Source organism: Trichomycterus rosablanca, chromosome 2, assembly GCF_030014385.1.
Source record: "Trichomycterus rosablanca isolate fTriRos1 chromosome 2, fTriRos1.hap1, whole genome shotgun sequence".
Classification (NCBI taxonomy): domain Eukaryota; kingdom Metazoa; phylum Chordata; class Actinopteri; order Siluriformes; family Trichomycteridae; genus Trichomycterus; species Trichomycterus rosablanca.
In genome coordinates this window covers 14,452,540-14,478,609 of record NC_085989.1, presented here as the reverse complement: position 1 = coordinate 14,478,609, position 26,070 = coordinate 14,452,540, and the positions used below count along the sequence as shown (strand labels likewise).

The following is a 26,070-nucleotide window of genomic DNA, read 5'->3' as shown; positions in this document are numbered from 1 at the left end:
AAAACACACTAGCACACCAGAACTGACATCTTGAGGTGAGAAGATGCAGTCGGCTACTGCACACATGTTGAAAAGGGCATGTGTTAGTTACGGCTCTCCTAAGTCAGAAGTGGAGGGCAACATAAGTAGAGAGGAAACGTAATGCAATCGGATAATTAGAGACAATTAGATTGAAAGGAAAATTGAGGGAAAATGCAAAAAAAAAAAGAAATAATAATACTAATTTCTTCACCATTAAAGGGACCATGTCTCAAGCCAGAGTATGCCAATACAGATGTTATTTCTTGCCACCTTTTGCTTGTTTCTTATATGGTTCACCTCTTGAAAAAGAAGCTGCCAGTGTTACTTTTCTTCCGACAGAGGGAGAGCTTTTACCCGTCTGTTCCTCGTGATGGTAATTCACTGACTCAGTAAACTGCAGTGGATGAAAATGTTTGAGATGATGAAACAAAATTCATTGTGCTGCTACCTTATAGTTGCAGTGTTTTTACTGAATAATTTACACACGATGTGCTGTCTTTTTTAGAATTACATTTTCGCCACTGGTTTTCCTCCACTGTTGACTGAGTTATCAGTTATGAGTTAGATAGACCTGTCTTTGCATTTGTGCTGGGGTGTTTGTGCGCACCTACTTATGTGAGAAAGAGCGAGATGCACAGTTCTTTTGTGCTGTTTTAAATGTACTGAGATGCATATTGTAGGCAAAAATATAACAAATATTGTGTAAAAAAATTCTATTTGTGACATACAGCCCAGCCTTAGTTACAATGACACCTGTCAATATGTGGGATATACAAGGCAGCAAGTCAACAGTCAGTACTTGTAGTTGGCATGTTGGAAGCATAAAAGTGGGAAAGTATTAGAATCTACAGGGCTTTGGTAAGGGTCAAAACATTTTGGCTAGTCAGTACAACTCGGCATAACCACAGCTCATGTTCCCAGCAAGTACTGGTGAAGCTGGTGAAAATGCAGCAGTGTCTTTTAGCAAGATTATGTACAAAAATGATTTGGGTAGAGTTAGAGAAGCAAGTGTTCAAGGTATTGTTTTGGCCTGCAAATTTCCCAGAACATCTGTGGGATGCCACACTTTACAACTTACAGGACAGCTGCTAACATTTTGATGTCAGATAAAACAGGACACCTTTAGAGGTATGGTGGAGTCTATACCTCAAAAGGTCCGAGGTGGGTTGGTGCTAGGAGGGGACCTACACAATATTAGGGAAGTGGTTCTGATGTTAACGGCTGATCAGTGCAGGCATGTAATCGCAGATACCTTTGGGTCTCTGAGGAACAGAGCTTTGTGCAGAAGAGAGTGGATGTCTCCAACAGGGGGGTAGTGCATCAAGAGGCCAAGACATGTCTGGAAGTTACTGGCAATCACTAGCAAAAGAAAACATGTCTTATTTCAAATATGTTCAACCTCCTAAAACAAATAATGCGTTTTCTTTATTACATAGTTTGGGTGCAGGCTTGGGGAAAAATCTTAGCAAAAATCTACTGAACATCACAGGCCAGAAAAAAACACTGCAAAAGCTCCTCAACACTAAAAAACTAAATCTACTACTAATCTGTTAATTATTAATAATATAAATTATTGTCTCTAAGCTTAACTGTGGGTAAAATTTTAGATCATTTACATTTATTCATATGATTTACCACCATTTTGAACGTCTGGCATCCACTTGTTGACGAAAGTGAAATAATTTTGAACATGATGTGTCTATATTTGTTAAATGCCCGAATCTACATTTCCAACTTAATTAATTCCATTAAGAAAACTTGATTGCTTTAATTTACTTTACTCGTGTAAAATTCCCAAAGTGTTCTTTCCTGTTCTTAGGGGTCATTATTGTTGTTAGGAATCACACTACAACAAACCTGCTGAAAAATCTGAAGTTCGGTAATAGGAAAGCCAAACTGATAAACCTCTTTGCTGTTTTCTCATTGTACACTATGGCTTTAAGAAAAGAACTTTACACAAGCAGTTCACATCATGGTTTTCTTTTACATTCAATTCATTCAAATGCCCAGGCATTGATTTGCAGTCTGACATCAACCTCAAAAAGGACACATAACACTCACATGCATCTCTGATGTAAAGCAGCATGGCTACAAAAACATAGTCCACTAGGTCCAGTGTGACGCTGTCTGCAAACAGTGCATCCCAAACCACCAGCAGGTCCTGCAGAGGAAACTCTCTACCGAATAACAGCCGCACCCAGCGACTGTAAAACAAACCAGCAGGAAAACATACATCCATGCTGCATTATACACATTACCCAGAAATACATGGTTTGGGTAGTGATCTCACAGGTACTTATGGCTTTAGTCATTAAAAAAACACATTAAAGTGCACTGCTGTTAGGTTCTTTAGTACAAAACAATGTGAATTGGGGCACTTTAGTATCTAAACAATGAAAGTGATAAAGTGTTTTTGATAACATACATTTTTTTAATGTATGATAAGAATTGTTTACATGATTGTTATCATTTCTAATTTCTCCTTCAATACTCCACAATCTGAAAAAAACCCACTAATGTTTTGAAAGCTCTCTCTACCCACTATTCATATCGCCTGTATGTCTGTTCACTTTAATGTGTTCTTCAGGGTTTTTATTTTGCTATGGATAGAGTTTTCAGATGTTCAAGCAAGCACCAAACCTGTTTGAATAGATCTTTTGGGAGCAGCAGGTACATGTGTCTAAGCTGACTATTAATAAACAGACAGTTATAGATACTATATGATCATCACATAGACTGCACGAAGCATTCAGAATTTTAAATAGAGCACACTTAACAACTAAGTTGTCATTGAAAACTCAGCTCAGTATTTATTCTACCTAAAAATACATTCCCCAATTTTTTTCCCAATCTATCATTTCTAATTCTTAGAAATTGTGAATCCGATGTAGCTTGCTCAACCATTGATCACCACACACCCCCTCTGACACGTGTCCAATCTGTGCCTACTTCTTATCATCTGCCAGTGATGGGTTCCCACACAGAGCCATATCACATAGAGTCACCAAAAGCTTTATGTGACTAAATTAAAATGTAACCATTTAACAAAAGTGTACAAAATGTGTAAGATCAGCCGCTCAGGTGGCGGAGCGGTAAAGTACGCTAGCGCACCAGAGTTGGGGTTTCGAATACATCGCATCGAATCTCAGCTCTGCCTTTCCGACTGGGCGGCAGCATGAACAACGATTGGCTGTTGTCCAGGGTTAGAGGGTAAGAAAGTCAGATCATCGGTCCTCATAGCTGGTGCAACTGCGGCCCCTGCTGGCTGACTGATGGTGCCTGCACAGGGCTGAGGAATAATGCTGATGGGGGTGTGGCCCTCCATACACAGTGCCCGTCAAGTGTATGAACTCGACTCGTGCAGGTGAAAAATGCAGTCTGTACTGACTGTACGTGCCGGAGGGGGCATATGTCAGTTGAGAGGCATCCTCAGTCAGCAGTGAAGGGTCGAATCAGTATAGAGGACGCAATCAGGGTAATTGGACACGACTAAATTAGGGGAGAAAAATTGCCGTAAATCAAAAGATCCTGCCGAAGAAGTTTAAAGTAGAACATATTAAAACACAAACACACACACATACATGCCGTATATTTGTGGTGCGATCTCGAGGCGGTTGAGATGCATGTGTAGTTCATTGTCATGCTTTTTCACCAGTTGGTCTTGTATTCGATTGACTTTGGTCACAATGGCTACGGAAGGGCCAGAGTCCTGCGGTCTGGCAAAAGGTATGCTGGTGAGCATCTCTTCTTTTCCCTAAAACATTAACACAACTTTAATACAACACAACAGTCCCCATTCCACTAAGTCTATCATTAAAGACTAATTTACACTTACCTTCCGCACCTCTCGTTCAACACTAGAGAACCAGGGCTCTGCTGTCTCCATCAGCTGCGAGAACATGGCACTATGGGTACCAATGGAAATCAGTTTCTCATTAGGGATCCAAAGCAGCAATTCAGTAAAAATTCAGAAAAAAATTCAGAAAACTTTCCATTCACTTTTAAGGGACATGTCAGGTTTACCAATAACAATGGAAATACTGGCCCTATGACTTTTAGGTAAAAATAGTACTTAAAGATGCCGACTGTAATACAAAAAAAAAGCAGATCTGTCTGGAATAATGTTTAATGATGGCTCAATTTGACACATTTCGACCTATTTAATTACGCTAACCCACTACTGTCACACTGAATCATATTACATGTAGTGTGCATGTAAACAGAGTTTTTTACCAGATTGTTTAGTACATATAAACACATTAATCTATAATCAGTATAAATTCAGAAAAAATCTTTGCATGTAAACATAGCTACTTATTTTTCAGTGGACACATCATTGTAAAACAACCTTTACAATTTTAACATCTAGCTAAAGCGACAAAGCTGTTAACAACTTTTTATTCTTGTAGGAAAACCATTTTAAAATAAAGCATTCATGACAGATAAAACTGGGTTGTAATTATGGTCATTACATTGTGGGGTGTGCTGTCTCACTTGGCATCTTGGTATTCAAATTTATTAAAATGTTAATTTCCTTGAAACCATACTCATTTTAAGAACTTGATTATCATTATAGCTCAATTAAAATGAATAAAAAAGTAAAAAAGAAAGGGGGGTACAGCAAGGTTACTCACTAGGCATCATGCTCATGAAACATTGGATCCAGCAAAACATTCATTTCATCACTGTAAAACACAATATTTATGAATTAAAGAAAAATAAATACAACCTAAATCTAGTCTAGAACTCATCAACAGACTTTATTCTCCCACAGACTGCACTGAAAGACAATAGATTTGAAATACAATTTCACATAAATTCTGTAATAAATTTTATTTTCATGTGTCTAGTTTATTATCCTCTAGATCACCCAGGTAGGATGGGTCCCTGTTGAGTCCTGGTGTTGGCAAATTTCTAAGGATAAGGCAAAGTATGTAATGGATGACTGGATTAACCTTGAGTTGGCCGTCTCACTGGCATGTTGGAACGCCTGATGATCACAGTGCAGAACGAAGACTATAGGAGCCAACAACTCATGCATTCCCTAAAGGCAGAGAGTTAAAAAGAGGGAGTTATAAGAAGAAAAATAAACATACACCCAAAATATATACCGATGAGCCATAAAATTAAAACCACCTCCTTGTTTCTACACACATTGTCCATTTTATCAGCTCCACTTACCATATAGAAGCACTTTGTAGTTCTACAGTTACTGACTGTAGTCCATCTATTTCTCTGCCTTGTTAGCCCCCTTTCATGCTGTTCTTCAATGTTCAGAACTCTCCCGGGACCACTACAGAGTAGGTATTATTTGGGTTTTGGGTCACTCAACCACCACCTAAATAATACCTACTCTGTGGTGGTCTTGTGGGGGTCCTGACCATTGAAGAACAGGGAAAAAGCAGGCTTAAAAAAGTATGTAGAGAAATAGTGCTTCTATATGGTAAGTGGAGCTGATAAAATGGACAGTGAGTGAAGAGACAAGGAGGTGGTTTTAATGTTATGGCTGATCAGTGTATAAAGTTATAGGAAAAAAAGTCAAAAGACCAAATATAAAGATGGTTTTAGAGTCAAAGAATAAAAAAAGGAAAATATTAGTTACAGTGTATCACAAAAGTGAGTACACCCCTCACATTTCTGCAGATATTTAAGTATATCTTTTCATGGGACAACACTGACAAAATGACACTTTGACACAATGAAAAGTAGTCTGTGTGCAGCTTATATAACAGTGTAAATTTATTCTTCCCTCAAAATAACTCAATATACAGCCATTAATGTCTAAACCACCGGCAACAAAAGTGAGTACACCCCTAAGAGACTACACCCCTAAATGTCCAAATTGAGCACTGCTTGTCATTTTCCCTCCAAAATGTCATGTGATTTGTTAGTGTTACTAGGTCTCAGGTGTGCATAGGGAGCAGGTGTGTTCAATTTAGTAGTACAGCTCTCACACTCTCTCATACTGGTCACTGAAAGTTCCAACATGGCACCTCATGGCAAAGAACTCTCTGAGGATCTTAAAAGACGAATTGTTGCGCTACATGAAGATGGCCAAGGCTACAAGAAGATGCCAACACCCTGAAACTGAGCTGCAGCACAGTGGCCAAGATCATCCAGCGTTTTAAAAGAGCAGGGTCCACTCAGAACAGACCTCGCGTTTGTCGTCCAAAGAAGCTGAGTGCACGTGCTCAGCGTCACATCCAACTGCTGTCTTTGAAAGATAGGCGCAGGAGTGCTGTCAGCATTGCTGCAGAGATTGAAAAGGTGGGGGGTCAGCCTGTCAGTGCTCAGACCATACGCCGCACACTACATCAAATTGGTCTGCATGGCTGTCACCCCAGAAGGAAGCCTCTTCTGAAGTCTCTACACAAGAAAGCCCGCAAGCAGTTTGCTGAAGACATGTCAACAAAGGACATGGATTACTGGAACCATGTCCTATGGTCTGATGAGACCAAGATTAATTTGTTTGGTTCAGATGGTCTCAAGCATGTGTGGCGGCAATCAGGTGAGGAGTACAAAGATAAGTGTGTCATGCCTACAGTCAAGCATGGTGGTGGGAATGCCATGGTCTGGGGCTGCATGAGTGCAGCAGGTGTTGGGGAGTTACATTTCATTGAGGGACACACGAACTCCAATATGTACTGTGAAATACTGAAGCAGAGAATGATCCCTCCGTAAACTGGGTCGCAGGGCAGTGTTCCAGCATGATAATGACCCCAAACACGCCTCTAAGACAACCACTGCTTTATTGAAGAGGCTGAGGGTAAAGGTGATGGACTGGCCAAGCATGTCTCCAGACCTAAACCCAATAGAACATCTTTGGGGCATCCTCAAGCGGAAGGTGGAGGAGCGCAAAGTCTCGAATATCCGCCAGCTCCGTGATGTCGTCATGGAGGAGTGGAAAAGCATTCCAGTGGCAACCTGTGAAGCTCTGGTAAACTCCATGCCCAGGAGAGTTAAGGCAGTTCTAAGAAATAATGGTGGCCACACAAAATATTGACACTTCAGGAACTTTCACTAAGGGGTGTACTCACTTTTGTTGCTGGTGGTTTAGACATTAATGGCTGTATATTGAGTTATTTTGAGGGAAGAATAAATTTACACTGTTATATAAGCTGCACACAGACTACTTTTCATTGTATCAAAGTGTCATTTTGTCAGTGTTGTCCCATGAAAAGATATACTTAAATATCTGCAGAAATGTGAGGGGTGTACTCACTTTTGTGATACACTGTAAATGTCATAAATGTAGAAATTTTGAAAATGGTAGCAGTGGGTAGTGCCGTTGCCTCACAGCAAAAAGGGCCTGTTCTTGCATGTTCTTTGCATGTTCCTCCTGTGTCCATGTTGGTTTCCTCCATGTGCTCTGGTTTTCTCCAACAAGTCCAAAGACATGCAGTCAGGCCCACTAAAGCTACTAAAAATTGCTTTAAGTGAGAGTGTAAATGTGTGTTTGCCCTGTGATGGACCTCTGTTCTTTTGCCCAATGAATTAGACCCACTACAACCCTGACCAAAATAAAGCAGTGGTAAAGAAGAAAATTTTTGAGTAATTGAATTTAGAAATGTATGTTTCAGCACTTTTGCATAGTAAAACTGTTGTCTACTTGATCTTGAGTAAATGTTTACTGAGGAAGCACTTCTGTACATCACTCTGGAAAAAAGCTTTTGCTATATGCCGGAAATGTAAATGTAAATTTACTGTTGGAAGAAGTGTTTGAACAGACACCATGCATGTGTGAGATCACCTGTCTATAGAGTAACTGCTCGTTTTCTCGGGCATAGCAGAACAAAATGTCTGTTAGTTTAGTTCTGACATCGTCCTCTTGAAAATAGTGCATCTCTGGAAACCTGGAAATAATTCAAGCTAAAGCTTTAGATACAATTAGGAACATGTGACACAGAAGTTCTGGCATTTAAATTCTGCTAGTTTTGTTTTGTTACTTAATGCATGGAAGACTTCTTTGGAAAAAAAAAATCAGTGGCTTATTTGGGGTTTTCTAAAAATATAACAAAATATGTCAAGTCATACATACATACATACAGCACAACAATTTGGTGTCCCACAGCGCCTTATACCACGATCAAGGTTTTCTCAAACAAACTTGACTTAAAATGTAAAACTGTTCCAAATCAGGCATGTGGACAAGACCTGCTTTAGCAATCCTTATATAAAGGAGCAGTCAAATGGGGTAAACAATGATTGTTGAAAATGAAAATTATAAATAGGCAAAATAAACTGTCAGTGTAAGCAAACACAGCCACTAAGAAATATAAACACTGCCTTTATTTGGCCCTGGACTGTTATTTGGTTCTGTAATAGCTACAGAAAGTCTATGGTTAGGTAGTACCACTATCACGCGTCCCTTCCAAATGTTCATAGCTGCCGGACACATCTTTTCATCTGCATGACTTGGAATCTTAAATAGTGCTGCATTGCATCCAGAGAGACACATTAAGCTCTTGAGCTCATTCACTGCTAGTGAAGGTGCCTCAATCAGACAGCCAGACTGCAACTGTACTGCAGCAATGAATTTTCAACCTCTTCCCTCCACTACAGGCACAGCCGATCGTACCTGTGTGTTTTTTCAAAATACAAGATTGTTTCTGTTCCTGTATTTCCACCAACATCATTCCATAAAGGCTGCAAATCAGATCCACAGAAACAGACATTTTGTCAGTTTGAGTCAGACTTACGTTCTCAGAACATCTTGTTTGATCATACCCCGTAATTCTTTATCCTGAAAGAATTTATTCCACAAACTCTAAAATAGAAAAATAGACGATTTATGTAAAGAAGGAAGGTGAACCATGACAAGCAGTGGAAATAAGTCAGTTAGAAGACATGCTCACCCCCTCATCCTGAGACAGAGGGTTGTTTACCACCAGATCCTGCTGGCTAGCTGCCTTGCGTGGGTTTGTGATGTGCTGGAGGGAAAGAAAAATGTGTCTTAATAACTTAATGGAATAGCAGCATAGGGAAATTCAAGCCTCTGCATGTAGCTGATTTACTATGCAATATTGACCACATAATTATTTATTTAACAAATGCATCAATCAAAAAATTTAACATAATGACTATAGGAATTTGAGCCTGTTCAGTCAAAAGCAGAAAGGAAGGTCAGGCACTGCAGTTGTACAGGACAAAGTTGCCACAAACTGTTGCCTCAAAGTTAAAACCTTTGCAAAGTAAAATAAATTAACTTTATTTTAAACAAAAATGATTGATTGTACATATATTAGCCATGACTGGGTGGTTGCATGTACAGGGGTTGGACAATGAAACTGAAACACCTGTCATTTTAGTGTGGGAGGTTTCATGGCTAAATTGGACCAGTCTGGTGGCCAATCTTCATTAATTGCACATTGCACCAGTAAGAGCAGAGTGTGAAGGTTCAATTAGCAGGGTAAGAGCACAGTTTTGCTCAAAATATTGCAATGCACACAACATTATGGGTGACATACCAGAGTTCAAAAGAGGACAAATTGTTGGTGCACGTCTTGCTGGCGCATCTGTGACCAAGACAGCAAGTCTTTGTGATGTATCAAGAGCCACGGTATCCAGGGTAATGTCAGCATACCACCAAGAAGGACAAACCACATCCAACAGGATTAACTGTGGACGCAAGAGGAAGCTGTCTGAAAGGGATGTTCGGGTGCTAACCCGGATTGTATCCAAAAAACATAAAACCACGGCTGCCCAAATCACGGCAGAATTAAATGTGCACCTCAACTCTCCTGTTTCCACCAGAACTGTCCGTCGGGAGCTCCACAGGGTCAATATACACGGCCGGGCTGCTATAGCCAAACCTTTGGTCACTCGTGCCAATGCCAAACGTCGGTTTCAATGGTGCAAGGAGCGCAAATCTTGGGCTGTGGACAATGTGAAACATGTATTGTTCTCTGATGAGTCCACCTTTACTGTTTTCCCCACATCCGGGAGAGTTACGGTGTGGAGAAGCCCCAAAGAAGCGTACCACCCAGACTGTTGCATGCCCAGAGTGAAGCATGGGGGTGGATCAGTGATGGTTTGGGCTGCCATATCATGGCATTCCCTTGGCCCAATACTTGTGCTAGATGGACGCGTCACTGCCAAGGACTACCGAACCATTCTGGAGGACCATGTGCATCCAATGGTTCAAACATTGTATCCTGAAGGCGGTGCCGTGTATCAGGATGACAATGCACCAATACACACAGCAAGACTGGTGAAAGATTGGTTTGATGAACATGAAAGTGAAGTTGAACATCTCCCATGGCCTGCACAGTCACCAGATCTAAATATTATTGAGCCACTTTGGGGTGTTTTGGAGAAGCGAGTCAGGAAACGTTTTCCTCCACCAGCATCACGTAGTGACCTGGCCACTATCCTGCAAGAAGAATGGCTTAAAATCCCTCTGACCACTGTGCAGGACTTGTATATGTCATTTCCAAGACGAATTGACGCTGTATTGGCCGCAAAAGGAGGCCCTACACCATACTACTAAATTATTGTGGTCTAAAACCAGGTGTTTCAGTTTCATTGTCCAACCCCTGTATGTGTTCAGTGCTGTTTTCTGATAGAAATAATTATTGGGGGATACAGTTAGCTTAAAGTTCGACTCAGTACACAGTATTTACAGCTGAAAAATTTTTTACACCTAAAAAGCACTAACAATACTAATCACTTAAAACCATATAATAATAATTATAATACTTTTGTGTCCTTAAATTAAGAGTTAACAAATCGACAGATGACAGTGATGTAGTTCATTATTTGTAAAAAATGCTTTTGCATTTATTAAAAAAAAAAAACTAATAAATGTAAAATATCAGTTAAGTTTCAGTTTAGTTAGGTTGCATCAACCCCAACTGCATAGTGCAATGGGGTTGTCGTCAAAGCTTTGTTAGGACGACTGAAGTTTCTCTGCACCAACCTTATTAAACCATGGCTTTAAGGGCTTGTTTTGTGCACAGGTGTCATACTGCAACAAAAAGGGCATACCCCAAACTGCTGCCAATAGGGAGGAATACCTATATAAGTAATTGGGGTGTCCATAAACTTTTAGGCGTTTAAGATAAACACACACACAGTAAATACTCACCCTCTCTTTGATCTGCTCATAATGAGCTCGTAACTCCTTTGTTTTTTTGATCCATTGACTCTTATTTTCAGGCAGAAGATCTAAATAGAGCTGAAAGAATATAGTCATGAGTAAATCCAGCAGATCCATAAAATCAATACAGTGGATCCATAACCTCAGTACAGATGCTCCAAACAGGATAAATTGTCCTGTTAAAGTAACATAAAACACATGACAGTAAAGCAGCAATTTTGTTTCCATTTTATACCTTCCAGCATACACTGCGGAATCTGCTGCTCCGTAATTGTCCGTTAATTCCGGCCTGCCTGACCTGAGCCAGGTAATTGCTGTTCTGGAACAGTTCATTCCATTCTTTTCTGTATTGCAGTAAACAAATACACCAACACACAATATTAAACTCAATAAATCTAAACAAACCAACTTACAAGAGTTGGGATAGATAATTTATGATGTAGTAAGATTTAAGCACCTGTATGACTGAAAGGTTGAGTCAGCACAACTGTTTAATGACTCTGCTTAAAAAAAAGAACCAGAAAATTACAAATTAAAAAGACAAAACATCACGCAGGACCATAAAATGACTGCTTCCTATACTGACATCTTGTCACAGTCAAACTGTCAGAAAATCTGTGCCCATAACCTCTGCAAGGTCAGTGTGGGTGTAGTGTACACAGCAGTTCCAATGGATTTTCAAGAAAGAATTAAAAATAGATAAAATTGGGAGTCCAAGGGAGATAAACAATTGCTAAGCGATCCATGGACGAGTCTTGGAAAGCCTGTAAATGTCGGCACATTTGTTTTCCTAAACTGATCTAATAAGTGTTCATGGTTTCCCACAGGAACAGATGTAAATATGTCTTCAGCTCACACAGGGATATTATTTAAGACAGATGACAATTTATACTGCAAGTATTCTGAATAATAGAAATGTATGTGTTGATAGGTTTGCTTTCACTAACCAGTTTTGTTTCTGTTATAGTTGTGCAAAGGGTCATAACCAGTCTCCTGTTCTTCTGTCTGCAGTGGGTGTCTCGTCTCAATGTTTGGGTGCTGCATGTCCTGCCAAAACTCACAATTGAGAAAAAGTGGGTACCAAACCATAACACACCTAATCATAATCCACACACTACAAGAATTTGTAAGATTATTTGTAGGTCTTTTTTTTTTTTTTTAGAAAGAACGCATAAAAAGTTTGGAAATATTTAGATCCCTTGACTTTTTGCACACTTCCTTGTGTTTTGTATTGGATTTTGAATGGCTGTAATTGTCATTTTCAGCTATCAATCACTTAAAGGTGTTTTGAAAATTTAATACAAATAAAAAGCTGAAATCTCTTGTTCACAAATGGAAGCAGACCCTTTATTCAAAACTTTGTTAATGCTCATTTAGGGTGCTCCAGTGCAGTTGCACTGGGGCGATCTCTTTCTATTTGGAAGGCATTTATGGATGTACTTAAGAGGCCATAATCTTACTTTATTTTACTGTATTGTTTATTTTAAGGAATATCAAATAAAACTGTTTTCACTTTGTCATGTTTACCCATCAATTTACACTTAATGACTTTATGCCAATTATATCCATTCAAAAATCAAATCAATGATTACTACAACTGTTCCTTTCTGTGACAAAATGTTTCAAACATGCTTTCCTTTCTGAATTTTTCTAGTCCAATTAGCCCTATTTACTTAGGCACTGAGAAACCACCAGCTATAGTTCATTACAATTTTATACAACAGGTAGTTCCGACCTTACAATCTGATTGGTTGAGAAGCGTTCTAAACGTGCTGATATTCGTGATAACAGCACGGTCTTTTCACACCACAATGGTATTACTCCGCTGACGCGTTGCCATTAACGACAAGCTTCATGCACACAAACGCGCACGCAGGCAACACAGCCTTTTTTTCCCGGTCGCGTTTTAAATCCGTTATCTGATATACAATCTAGCGCACTGTGTAGGGAACTTAACAAATTGTCTAATTCACTATCTAGTGCACTATGTAGGGAACATATATCCATGATCTGATACACAATCTAGTGCACTATTTAGGGAACAATAATGTGTTTGTAACGCGAACAGTTAGTTAAGCCAGTTAGCAGCTCCTAGTAGTTCTGTTTTCATCCATAGCCTTTGGTGTGTGCGAGAGGTTTTTTTATTTCTTTTTTTCCCTTCGGAGGTTCTTGCTTTCTTCTTCTTCTTGTTCTTCTTACCTCCCTGAAATGAGTTTTTGCAACTTGGGATGTCTGCTTTGTAGTGTTAAACTTTATATTCGTTGTGGAACTACTTTTTGGCGGAAGGTATTGTCAATATTAAAGCATATTTAATATGAAATTCAGGGCTTCTTTGATTTATTTTCTTTCTTTATTTTGTAAAAACTGTTGTATAAAAGCAATAGAACACTCGAGGTCGTGTGTTATCGCGATGATGTTAGCCATGATGTTATTCGCGATAACACACTCCCTCTCGTGTTCTATGTTTTTGACAAAGAAACAAGTGCTTCAATCATTCAGCCGGAGAAATTTGCAACATTTTTTGCAACATCACCCAGCCTTGGTGTTTAGTGGTAAAGATAGTACTATAGATATATAACATACTATAGATAAATCAGCAGAGATTTTTTTTTAAGTTAATGAAAAAAGCGATGCTTATCTTGCATCAACTGAGCAGAACGGTTTGTGAGATAATGTAAGATTGAAAAAGTAGACTGTAACTTGCATTCAAGACTACTGATTTTGATCTGTAAGTTTCTACTGATTCTTTGAATTTGTCTTAAAATTTAAAGAATCAGTAGAAACTTACAGATACATACCTAACAGGGTTGTAAAAATGTCAGTACTTACTGCTGTTTTCACAGATCTGATCATGTAGGTTAATCACAGTCCTGAGAACAAAAAAACATTAAAATTAGGAAACAAATAAACTGTTCACACAGTGGCACAGTGGGTAGGACAGTCTCTTCACAGCAAGACAGGTCAGGGTTTGATTCCCCAGCTGGGTAGCCACGGTTCTTTCTGAGTGGAGTTTGCATGTTCTTCCTGTGTCCGCATAGCAAAGACAAGTTTGATTTCAAATGATATAATACAGAGGAAGACAAATCTGTAACCTGGACACCCAAAACAAGAAGATTACGGGCTGCTAATAAAACCCCAGTTCCCAATGTTTCTTCGTCCTTATCCATCAGCCAGGAAAAAAATGCTTCTAAAATTTTCTTTCAAAAACTATAAGAGAGAGGAAACCTTAGAACATCAGGAAGATTCGACCATTTCTCTCCATAGAAGCTGCTCAGATTCTGGTTCAGTCACTTTTAATGTCACGGATGGACTACTGCAACTCCGTCCTGGCAGGTGCTCCAATGTCCACTACTAAACCCTTGCAGCTCATTCAAAATGCAGCTGCTCGCCTGGTTTTTAACCAACCTAAACACTGCCACATCACCCCACTGCTGCGTTCTCTTCACTGGCTTCATGTAGCTGCACGCATCCAGCTTAAAACACTGATGCTCGCCTACAAAGCCAAAAATGGACCAGCCCCAAGCTACCTTCGTGGTCTAATCAAACCCCGCTCTGGACCACGCAACCTCCGAGCCACTATTCTTGCTCGACTTGATCCTCCACCCAGGACTAGAGGAAGACAAGTATCAAGGCTCTTCTCTGTTCTGGCACCCAAGTGGTGGAACGAGCTTCCTATGTCTGTCCGAACATCTGAGTCTCTTGCTATCTTTAAAAAACGATTAAAAACCCACCTTTTTACTAAGCACTTAAGCTGATTTGTACTTACTTACTAACACTCTTTTCCATTTAAAAAATGGAATTGTGTTCTTGGACTGTTGTCTACTTAAACTAGAGTAATGAAATGTTTACTATGGAAGCACTACTGTAAGTCACTCTGGATAAGAGTGTCTGCCAAATGCCGAAAATGTAAATGTAAAAGTGAAAAGATTCTAGGATTATGGAGAAATATTAGTCTGCGTAAGGCAAGGCTGGAAAAATCTGTTGGATGTGCATAAGCATTATCAGCATTAAATGCTACTGTGATAAATATATCCACATGGGCTTAAGAGTACTTTGGAAAACACAGTCTATCACAGCATCAAGAAATGCCACCACATTCTCTGGGCCCAAGCTCATCTTAGATGGACACAAAACAAACGCATGTTGTGGTCAGATGAGTACACATTTAAGATACACATGTGCTGTCATTGAGGTGACATCTTTTCTTAGCAAGACAATGCCAGGTCTCATTCTGCACACACCACAAAGTGTGGCTTCATAGATGCATAGTGTGTTTTGACTGGACTGTCCACAGTCTGCAATACATGGAGAGGAGAATCAGAGAACGGTCTTGTATCTAACAAGAATAGAATTATTCTTAAGTTATTAATAAATTACTATAAGTTCATCATTGAAATCATTGGAATTTTTTTTGCTTTTTTGCTAGTTATAATCAACAAGTCAAATATTCTTGTTTGTATTCCATTTTACAGAATATCAGCAGTGGAATAAACAACAGGCCATCTAACTGATTATACAATTTGATGCCATCTATTTTTATTTTTATTGACTTATCTATTCATTTTCAGGTCCCAACTTCTTGAGTAAGATATGATCCTGTACCCACTTTCTAGTGGCTTCATCCCACATCCCACTGCTCTTTTCCTCGCAAAGTCATGTACCTTTTATTCAATTTTTCCCCAGTTTTTCTCCCAATCTAGTCTGATCCAATTAGCCAATTTGTATTTCCACCTCTACTGTGGCAAACCTCCACTCCTGACAGAGAAGGGGCTGGAACTTACACATGCCCCTCCAACATGTGTGCAGAAGCCGGCCACTTCTTTTTACCTGTAAAAGACAGGTTCATATGGATCAGTATCACAAACGGCGCGCACCAATCTCCACTATTCCCTTTCTCATCTATCAGCCAGAATAGGCCGTAATTGCAGCAGTTATGAAGAATCCCTATAGCCCTCCCTAGCTCGGAATAGTCAATTATTGTCCGCACCCGGCTGGCCGTTAGCAGAGCTAAGATTTGAACTTGCATGCTCAAATGTGTTAGCACTGGTGAGCTAGCATGTTTTCCCGCTGAGCCACCGAGCACACCACATTCCTTTAAACTAATCTAATCTGGCTTGACTTTAAGCTACTTTTTGTGTTATGAAATAATGGCAGTGTTGTCCTAATCCAGGGTATGATGCAGGAGTTAGGAACATTCCACAGTGTGCAAGCAGATACAAAAAAAGGAAGTGAAAGTGGGTGGTGTTGTTTTTTTGTTTTTTTTTGGGGGGGGGGAAGCAATGCAAACCTTCTCCTAGCTTCTGTTACAGGTGCTGAATAATCAAACTCAACACACACAGAACAGTTCAACACAGTCATCTTAGCTTTGCTATTGCAATTATGGCCTCCAGCGTTGTCGCTTGCACCGAGATGGGGGATAATGGGGATTGATGCGTGACTCTCCACATGCCACGTACAAGTAAAATCACACATTTAGCAATGCACAGACATCGGAGTGGAGGTATTTAGCAATAGAGGCCAAATTAAATCGGGTAACTGAATATTACTGCATTGGGAGAGAAACTGCATAAATACAACATACAGTTCAACACAGTCTAGATTGTGTATGCAACACAGGCACAGATCTGGCAACATTTGGGTTATTTACAGCATGAATGCCCTTGATTGGTCAATCTACTGTTTTAATAATACCACATTGGCATACATTTAATCAATACATGTTGAAAGTACCCACCAATGATAAAAGTAAGAATATATTGCTTGCAAATGAATTAAATAATAGATGTTTAAAAGCTGTAGGAAGTACAGCCTGAATTACAGCACATGATCAGAGTTGCAGAGTAAAAGTCTAAATGAACAAACTGTCCACAAAATCAAAAGAATAAGGACTGTTTTACAGAAAGCATACAATAACTGGACATGAAATATGTTGGGTATGATATTACATACATGTAATGCTATTTCATTTAAATTATATTTCCACTCTCAGTTATTTATGTTTAAAAGAGGCTGCAGTGCTGAAAGTAACTTCTACTAAAACACAACAGAAACTGTTTATTTGAGTCATCCCACAGATTTAAGAGAAAACTGTGCGCCCAAAGTGTGCACAGGATTAGTAAAAGACTGACAACTATATAAACACTTCAAAAAAATAAATTAATTAAGAAATTTCTCAAAATAGTAAAGAAAAGGTTGTTAAATATTGTTGTTAAATAAGTTTTTTTGGGACCTCATATACTCCTCTTACCCAGGTTGGGATGTCTAATCATTTGCTTCACAACCATCTATTTTAGTCTGACGACAACACAGGGCTATTGCTCAGGATATATTGTGACTAGTGAGTTTGAGTAGGCTTCAGAAAGTGGATACAAAAGACAAGTCATTTGACTTTGTATCAGATCATGCTAAAATAGTGACTGGCAATGCTGGAAGTGACCATTCAGCACAGTTACCTTAATGCAAGACACTCAAACAGCATTGCCACTGTTCCCTCCAAAAACCTGAGCACTTGATATGACTTGAGTAAAATAAAAGTGCATCTGTTCACTTTTTTCTAGAGGACAAATATTTAGGTGTTAACAAAACTGGATTATACCAAACATTAAGGATACTAGGAGGGTTTTATTGTTGTGACTGAATTTTGACCTGAACTGTAATAACAAAAGCCTAAAATCCTTACTCAGGTCATAACAAAGTGTACTAAATAGATCATGTGTTGTGTTATTTAAATCGTGAACAACAAAACATTTACACATCACAAACTGTGAAGCAAAAATTTTTTAATTTTTTTTAAACTCATAAGCCAAAAACATTTGGACCACCACCAAAAATATACATGGCAATGGCTGCTTTATAACAGTTGTGCAATTCATAGTCAGTGATATATTAAATGTTGGGCTGATGGTAGCTACTTATAGCATATGTTGAATGCAGAAGATACGATGATGAATATACCCCTGAGATACTTTGATAACATTATGTTCACATAACTGGGTTCAAGTAGCTTCCAACTGAGCACAAATATAACGCAAAGTTACTTTGTTTATCTATTCTATTACTTTTCTACAGAGAGTACTTTTACAAAACAGATTTAAAGGTTGCCTAAAAACCACCATGTGTACTGCAGTCATTACACCTCAACCTGCTGATAAGTAGTGCAAAGCCTTAACCACTGTCATTGTTAGAGTAAAAGTTCAAATACATTTTGTACTGGAACTGAAACCTTTAGTGCTGTCGCAGCAACTTATGATAAAACATGGTTCTGGTTTTCTGACAACCAAAAAAAACTAAAAATGGCAAGAGACAAGGAGGTATAATGACTGAAAATGACTATAAGAAGGAAGTGAAAAAAAACCCGGAACAGTACCTTACAGAAAGAAGCATGATCTATCTATATCCTTATCAGAAACTACAGTTAGCTGTACTGCATACTCAAGTTTTGCTCAAACAATAGCATTTCTCTACCTGACACAAAACCAAGAAGCTATGCAAAACAAAAGTCCACAGCAAGAAAGTAAAACAGGCTCTGAGCTTGATCAATACTGAAAGCCTGTTTAATAACCTCACATGCTTCAGCTTCCTCGCCAGCTACAGAGCAGGGCCGACCACATGATCGCTAGGAATGCTACAGACTGCTAACAGGGATTTAGCTGCCAATAATACTCATACCACAAGCCAACTGCAAAATGTACAGCATAATAGTTGCACTGTGTTAAAGAAAGTGCCACATTTCTCCAGAACGAAAAATGCTGTCTTTATCAAATCCAAGGACAAATCCAAAGATAACTGTATGAGCAAAAGCAACTACCAGCTTTATTCCACACAGCCCATCACACAATAAATGCAGTACTACACTCAAAAATCAAAGGCCTACTAAATTCACCTACATGTGTCATCTCTTGTTTTTATGTTCATGAGAGAATAAACATACATGAAGATCCAGCATAACTTGTTTGTTTATGAGGATTTTAATGTCATGTTTTACATTCATAAAAGGACAGGTAATTACAGGTTACACAAGATTAATTAGTTCCTATAATTCATTATTTCCCTTGATGTAACTTAATAATGAATATTTTAAGGGTTAATGTAAATGTATAACATTTTGGTTCATAGCTTGTACCTTCTTGGATCACTGTCATTGGGTACTCACCATAACTGCATGTGAGCACCCCTTACAGTTTCAAAGACTCTTTAACTCAGTCCTGCATGTAATTTGTAAACTATAAGTAAAATTTACCAACATTTAACATATCCCTGACTGTGACATGCACAACAGTTTCAAAATAGGAATTGCCATGCACATTTTTAAAGGTGGGTCTTAACTATGGAAAGCAAATACCACTGCCTGTGACAATTCTAGTACAAATCTAGTAAACTGACAACAGTACATCAATAAGCAGCAACACACACTCTTTTGGCACGTCTTGTAGAAGTACAGTTAGAGACTAGATTTATTTTCGTTTTTCATGCACAGTGTGAGTTAATCTTCCTCTAGTCTTATCAATTAATAGTACCTGATAACAGAACTATGTTAGCTTTCTATTTTTGGTTGAAACACTTTTCACCTTCCAGCAATGACATTAAGGTGATTATAAATTCCAAAAACAATGCTGCATCTAATAGATCAGTACAACACACACAACCATGTTTTTTTTATCAAGTTAGTGTCGTTGTGTGCTGAGAATAATCCATCATAGGGTTCCCTTTCCATTGATGGGGAGGACTAAATAATACTAACAAAGTTTACAGGTGAACTACAGGCTTACAAGATTAGGAGCAGGTGAGTGTACAGTATTTGTTTAAAAATATGTAGTCACCCCTTCTAATTATTAAGTTTAGGTATTCTAGCTACATCCTTTGCTATGACAGGGAAATCAAATCAAGGATATGCTTTCACATTTGTAGTAACACTACAATCCTTTTCAGCATGTCTACCCCTGTACATGAAGTATAGGCCATAAAAACATGGTTTCCCAAGTTTGGGGGAGTCATGTGGCATGTCAAAACCCTGACTTTAACCCCGTTGAAAAGTCAATAAGAACCAGGTCTTTTCGTCCAACATCTGTGCATTAACTTCCACAAGATTCCACAGAAGCAAGTTTTTGTGGTAAACCCTGCCCTAAGAATGGAGGCAGTTATGACAATGAACAAAGCTCTAACTGGGCAGGCAGACATGGTTTGATGGCTTTTGACTACACAGTGTATAGCATAATTTCTTGACTGTGGTTACAATAACACGTCAAGTCAAATTTCACAATTAATATTGTGTCTAATTCTGTGTCTGTAATAATTAAAACTGGTAGTTCAAGCTTCAAAATTGAGAAGCTTCAAAATTGAGAAGCTTCAGTGACAACCAGTCCCAAAAGCCTCCTGCTACTGTCAGAGCTACAAGCTAGCTACGAACAACCCAGGCCTTAATAGCTACTACTAGTCTGCTTCATACTAACCTTACGAAACTTAACCCTTTAAAAATCTTATTCTAAAAGCTTTGCTAGCAACCACAAGCGTGTTTAAACAAGAACCAATTAAACGGAGAGAGTATAATGTACCTGTAAAAGTTCAGGCAAGTGTTTCCATTCTCCTGCAGCAACCTGCATGTAAACAGAGAGCGCGAGACAGCCTAAAGGAAGCGCTACACGGACACAGCAGCTGCTCAACCACGTGACTCCTGAAGTGCAGCACCGTACAGTACAGCATAGCAGACAGTTCTCTTCAAAATAAAAGCCTGAAACTGGCAATACTCACATCCAGCGGTTCTTAAAATTGGGTCTTTTTTTATTCACTAGGATCGGAATATTTTGGCAGTATGGTTAATGCTTGGGGACGATCGAAGACAACATACAGAAATATCTAAAAAGAAATTTCGTAACTGTGCACTAAAAGACAAAAGTGTGGAGATAAAATACAAATAACCACTGAAGTACACTGAAGACACTGCTAATATCTCTCTGTTGTGGACAAACATTTATCTGTCCCAAATATGGAACTGTCAGTTTAGATCGACAAAAGTCCTTATATTAAAAAAGAAGATAAAAGCATGCCGAAAAAATATATGTGTGCATATTTGTCTAATGATTGTTCTTATAATAAATCCATTTTTAACATTTATTTTACATGTATTTATTTTATGTTTGCACACAAAGGGGTCCTTGGCTTCCAGGGGCTCCGGAACCATTTCTTTTCAGAAACACAGCAGTGGATCTTAAACTGTGGTATGAACAGTGGCGGCTCCTGCCAAATCTCTCAGGGGGGGGGGCAATTGCTTAAACAATTAACATTTTAAGTCATCTGTCAGTTTGCCCTCACAAATAACTTGAACATGGAGAGAGACCAGCTTTACCATTAATCATAAAATTAAGTAAAGCCATCACACTAACAATTTAATTCAGTGCGGAAGGCATAGGGTGGGGGGTGGTATGGCGGGTGTTTACCTGAGCGGGAGCGGGGGTAGGTGGTTAGGGTTGCACCTATAAAAAATATAACGGCTCTTACACCGTCATGGGAACATTATCAAAATGTTTTATTTAGGCTGTTTAACATTTATTATTTTCATTCTTTATAATAATAAATAAATCCTGTTGCGAAATCCTGCTTCAGTGCCTCAAAGTGGCGCAACAGTGACAATGGCTGTCTGGTAGCTACGGTAGCCGGGTATATATACCCTGGCAGGTACAACCATGCTACAAAGGTACCGGACTGCCGGCCCTGCGGTTGGGCTGCCCAGGAGTGGGCATACAGTCCATCTGGCAGAGGCCGGAAGCTAGCTAAACTGGAGAGGTAAGGGCCTGCCCGCCTAGCCAGCGGGGTGGCTATACTTTAATGGCAAAAACAGCAAAAGGAAAAGGGCCTCAGTACCCTGCGCGTCAATCGGAACGCTCCACGGCGGCGGGGCGAAATCCGAGCGACGAGAGGCTGCTAAGAATCTCAGGTACCAAGAAGCCGCCAAGGAGAAGGACTAACCTTGCCATAGGCACCTACAACTGCAGGACATTGGCAAGGGGGAATGCCATGAACCATCTTATGGAGGAGAAAAAGAAGATCAAGTGCGACGTGTTGGGGCTCTGCGAAACACGCCAAAGGAAGGAGTTGAACGCGAGGTGGAAGGACGGAAGCGTCGTGAGACTGGGATGTGCGGATGGTCCAAGAGCGGTAGGAGGCATCGGGTTCATCATAAACAAGGAATGGGCTGAACGAATCACCTCTTGCAAGTTCGTGTCTTCTCGGATAGGGGTGCTGAACATTCAACTCTCAAAGACGGCCACCCTGAAAGTTGTCCAGGCCTATGCTCCCACATGTGCCAGCGATGACGATGAAGTGGAGGAGTTCTACCAGGTGCTAGGGCAAACTCTAGCATCAAAATCCACATACACCGTCGTGATGGGAGACTTCAATGCAAAGGTCGGAAAAGGGCGGCAAGGCGAACGGTATGTGGGACGATTCGGATTGGGAGAAAGGAACGAGAGAGGAGAACGTCTGGTGACCATGGCAGAGGCGAGGAAGCTTTACATCGGGAACAGCCTATTCCAGAAAAACCTGGAAAAGAGATGGACCTGGATCGCTCCAAATGCAAAAGATCGGAATGAGATAGACTACATCCTGGTCGACAAGCGACGAATCCTTCAGGACGTCTCAGTGGTGACGCCGTTCAACACAGGAAGCGATCACCGCCTTGTGCGGGCGAAAGTTATGCTGGACGAGAGGAGAGAGAAGAAGGCACTGCACATGAGGTCGAAGCACCAGGAAGTGAAGGTGTTCGACGAGACGCAGCTGAAGGACTACATCGAGAAGGAATCCTGGGAGCAGCTTCAAGAAATAGATGAGGATTATGAATCGCTGATCCAGAAGCTGAAGGGATGTTTGAGGAAGGCAAAGGCCATCAACCCAAAGGAAGCCGAAGGAAGGATCTCGGAGCAGACAAAGAAACTGCTGGAAAAGCGGAAAAACATGAAGAGGGACGGCAAAGACCACGTCGAGTACTCGATTCTTTGCAAGGTGATCAGACAACGTCTGAAAGAAGACTTCGAGAGATACAGGAAGGAAAGGCTTCTGAGGGCTGCGCAAGAACAACAAAGCCTCAAGCAATGCGAGAGGGCGATGGCACTCTACAGAACAGAGGTGACGACGTTGAAGAACGAGGAGGGCACAACGGTGACCGACAAGAGAGAAGTGGAGAGGGTTTGCAGAACCTTCTACACAAACCTTTTCAAGTCATCAGTGAGAGTCGAACCCCCGTCGTCGGACCACGTAAGAGAGAAAGTGCCATCTATTCTGGTCTGCGAGGTTGAGAAAGCCCTGAAGCGCATGAATAAGGGAAAGGCTCCAGGGAAAGACGGCATTACATCAGAAATGCTGCAGTCAGGCAGAGAGCAGCTTTGGAAAATCCTTGCGATACGCTTCAATCGATATCTTGAAGAGGGACTCATCCCCTCACAGTGGAAGGAGTCGAATACCATCCTGCTGTACAAAAAAGGCGACAAGGAAGATCTTAAGAACTATCGCCCTATCTGTCTCCTCTCTCACGTTTACAAGCTGTTCACGAAGATAATTGTGAACCGGTTATCGCAACAACTCGACGAGCAGCAGCCCAGAGAGCAGGCGGGCTTCAGGAAGAACTACAGCACGATGGACCACATATTCACTCTGACGCAACTGCTAGAGCGAGCGAGAGAGCACAAACTGCCTCTGTGCGTCGCGTTCGTCGACTACGAGAAGGCCTTCGACAGCGTGGAGATAAATGCAGTGCTTCAATCCCTCAAGAAACAAGGAGTTGCGGCACAGTACGTGGACCTCCTCAGGGAAGCAAACTCTGGATGCACCACCGACGTGGCTCTGTTGTCGCCACCCGTACGAATCCCGGTCGAGAAGGGCGTTAAGCAAGGAGACACCATCTCTCCCAAACTCTTCACAGCGTGTCTCGACATGGTCATCAGAGACATCGACTGGGACGGAGGGGTGAGGATAAACGGTGAGCTGCTAACCCACCTCCGGTTCGCGGACGACATCGTGCTCATCGCAGAGACCATCGGTCAGCTACAGAGCATGCTGAGAGAACTCAACACCAGAAGCTCGGAGGTCGGCCTGAAGATCAACCGCACGAAAACCAATAAGAGCAGGATGGAGGGCGTTCAACTCGATCCAGGATGTGCTGAAGGGTAGGCTGGATATGGCTACTCGCGCAGCCCTCTTCAACAGCGTCTTGCCTGCGATGCTATATGCAAGCGAGACTTGGGCAACAACGAAGAGGGAAGAGCAGCGGCTCACAACAGCGCAGAGGGCCATGGAGCGAAGTATGCTGGGAGTGTCACTGCGAGAGCACATCCGGAACGAGGAAATCCGGGCCAGGAGTGGAGTGAAGGACGTGATCGCGGAGTACAGAAGGAGTAAATTCCGGTGGGCAGGACACGTCGCACGGTTCACCGACGACAGGTGGACCCGTGCAGTTGTCGAGTGGTATCCGCGCGAGCGGAAAAGACCACTCGGAAGGCCTCCAAGAAGATGGGAAGACGAGATTAGATCGCGAATGGGACCAATGTGGACAAGAATGGCAAGATTGAGAAAGGAATGGAGGAAATGCTGTGACCAGCGGTGCCAACAAGGCACCTGACAGCCTGGTCGGTCAAGGTGATCAAGGTAATAATAATAAATCAGAACCATATTTTAGGCAAAACAACATGAACAGTGCAAACAAAATTTTTACATAATCCATCTTCACACTGACATGCAGCCCAGGTTCTGGACTGCGTTGCTTAGGGGGCAGTGAGAAAAGTGCCGGCCCTGCTTGTGTTACTTTACTTTCGCCCTACACACGGTGTTACTAAGACTAAAAGTGAACACTACTTAAAATAATAACCAAACGCTTTCTAATTCCCACGGTAGCAGCAGTTTCCTTCTGTTTCATACATGTCGCGCTGTCTCAGTCTAATCTGCAGCATTTCTCTCCCATTGATAAAAATACAGAACATCACCTTTAGTTTCCAAATAAGGAACGATTACGTGTGACGCAGAAAGTCATTAGGCTTGTTCGACTTAACCCGGCGCTGCGCAGACCGATCGCCGCCTGGCTCGGTACGGTCCATGCCGGTTAGTTTTTTTTGTCCGACTTGCGTCGGCGCCACCTGCGCGTCACGATGACAGACTGGTTATAATCTCGCGAGAGCGGGGCGGCTTCAGGCGGCGGAACCAGTCCCTGCAGTTGCTCTCCACGGGCTGCGCTGCCTGAGAGACGGCTTGATGACGACAGAGCTTAATCCTCATTGGCTAGAAGCTCCGCTGAATCCTCTGGCGGTTGTTTCGTTTCATTCTAAAATGTAAATCTCAGTTTATTTGTCTTAAAGACCTGATATGTGCGAAATACTATCATGCTTTCTAGTAGCATGACAGTTTATTTTCGTACAAATTGCAACATATGTCATAATTATCATTCCATATCATGAAAAGACTCAAGTAAGCTACCTGATATTTCTTTAATGTAACATATCTTTTTATCTTGATGTTTTTCTAGAACTTCTGATGGTTCTTGTCTTCTAATTTTATTAATATAAAGGAATCTAAATTGCTTTAATATTTTATATCTTAACTGTTTTAATACCACGATCACTACTACACTTTGATTTATTTTTCATTCTTCTCTGTAAACTTTGTAAACATTTTAAAATATGCTACATAAATAAAAATGTGTGGATGTGCATGGTGTCATGTTTCTTTACAAGAACCAAGGCCAGAAGGTAAGCTGTTCTGGAAGAACAAAACAAATGTGTTGTTCAGAAGATGATTGTGTTAAGAGATTCATCTTCAATAAACCACAGCCACTATTCATCATCAATGCCTAAATAACTGATTTGTCAGTGCTCGAAGAAGCACACACTTCTACACAATTGTACAATGTACTTATTAACCACATTATTCATTAGTGACTCATACTAGGCACATCGGTGAGCATACTGAAGTAT

At 40.6% G+C, this 26,070-nt stretch overlaps 1 protein-coding gene across 4 annotated transcripts in view; it reads right to left on the bottom strand.

Moving 5' to 3' along the window:
- tbc1d5 (TBC1 domain family, member 5) overlaps window positions 1–25,114 on the bottom strand; it is a 38,732-nt gene extending 13,618 nt beyond the window's left edge. The window contains exons 1-15 of one of the 4 annotated variants that reach the window (XM_063011679.1): window positions 25,087–25,114; window positions 13,949–13,989; window positions 12,067–12,175; window positions 11,577–11,622; window positions 11,355–11,463; window positions 11,108–11,197; window positions 8,877–8,951; window positions 8,721–8,788; window positions 7,772–7,874; window positions 4,977–5,065; window positions 4,656–4,706; window positions 3,857–3,926; window positions 3,603–3,775; window positions 2,083–2,225; window positions 1,274–1,380 (exon numbers count right to left, since the gene is read on the bottom strand). In XM_063011679.1, the coding sequence (XP_062867749.1) occupies window positions 1,274–1,380; window positions 2,083–2,225; window positions 3,603–3,775; window positions 3,857–3,926; window positions 4,656–4,706; window positions 4,977–5,065; window positions 7,772–7,874; window positions 8,721–8,788; window positions 8,877–8,951; window positions 11,108–11,197; window positions 11,355–11,463; window positions 11,577–11,622; window positions 12,067–12,175; window positions 13,949–13,972 (1,257 nt within the window). In that variant the 5' untranslated portion in view covers window positions 13,973–13,989; window positions 25,087–25,114. Of the gene's footprint in view, window positions 1–1,273; window positions 1,381–2,082; window positions 2,226–3,602; window positions 3,776–3,856; window positions 3,927–4,655; window positions 4,707–4,976; window positions 5,066–7,771; window positions 7,875–8,720; window positions 8,789–8,876; window positions 8,952–11,107; window positions 11,198–11,354; window positions 11,464–11,576; window positions 11,623–12,066; window positions 12,176–13,948; window positions 13,990–20,670; window positions 20,754–25,086 lie in introns of those variants that run through there. The other 3 variants (XM_063011671.1, XM_063011688.1, XM_063011696.1) reach the window with 3 other exon arrangements.
- Window positions 25,115–26,070: the final 956 nt, after the last annotated feature.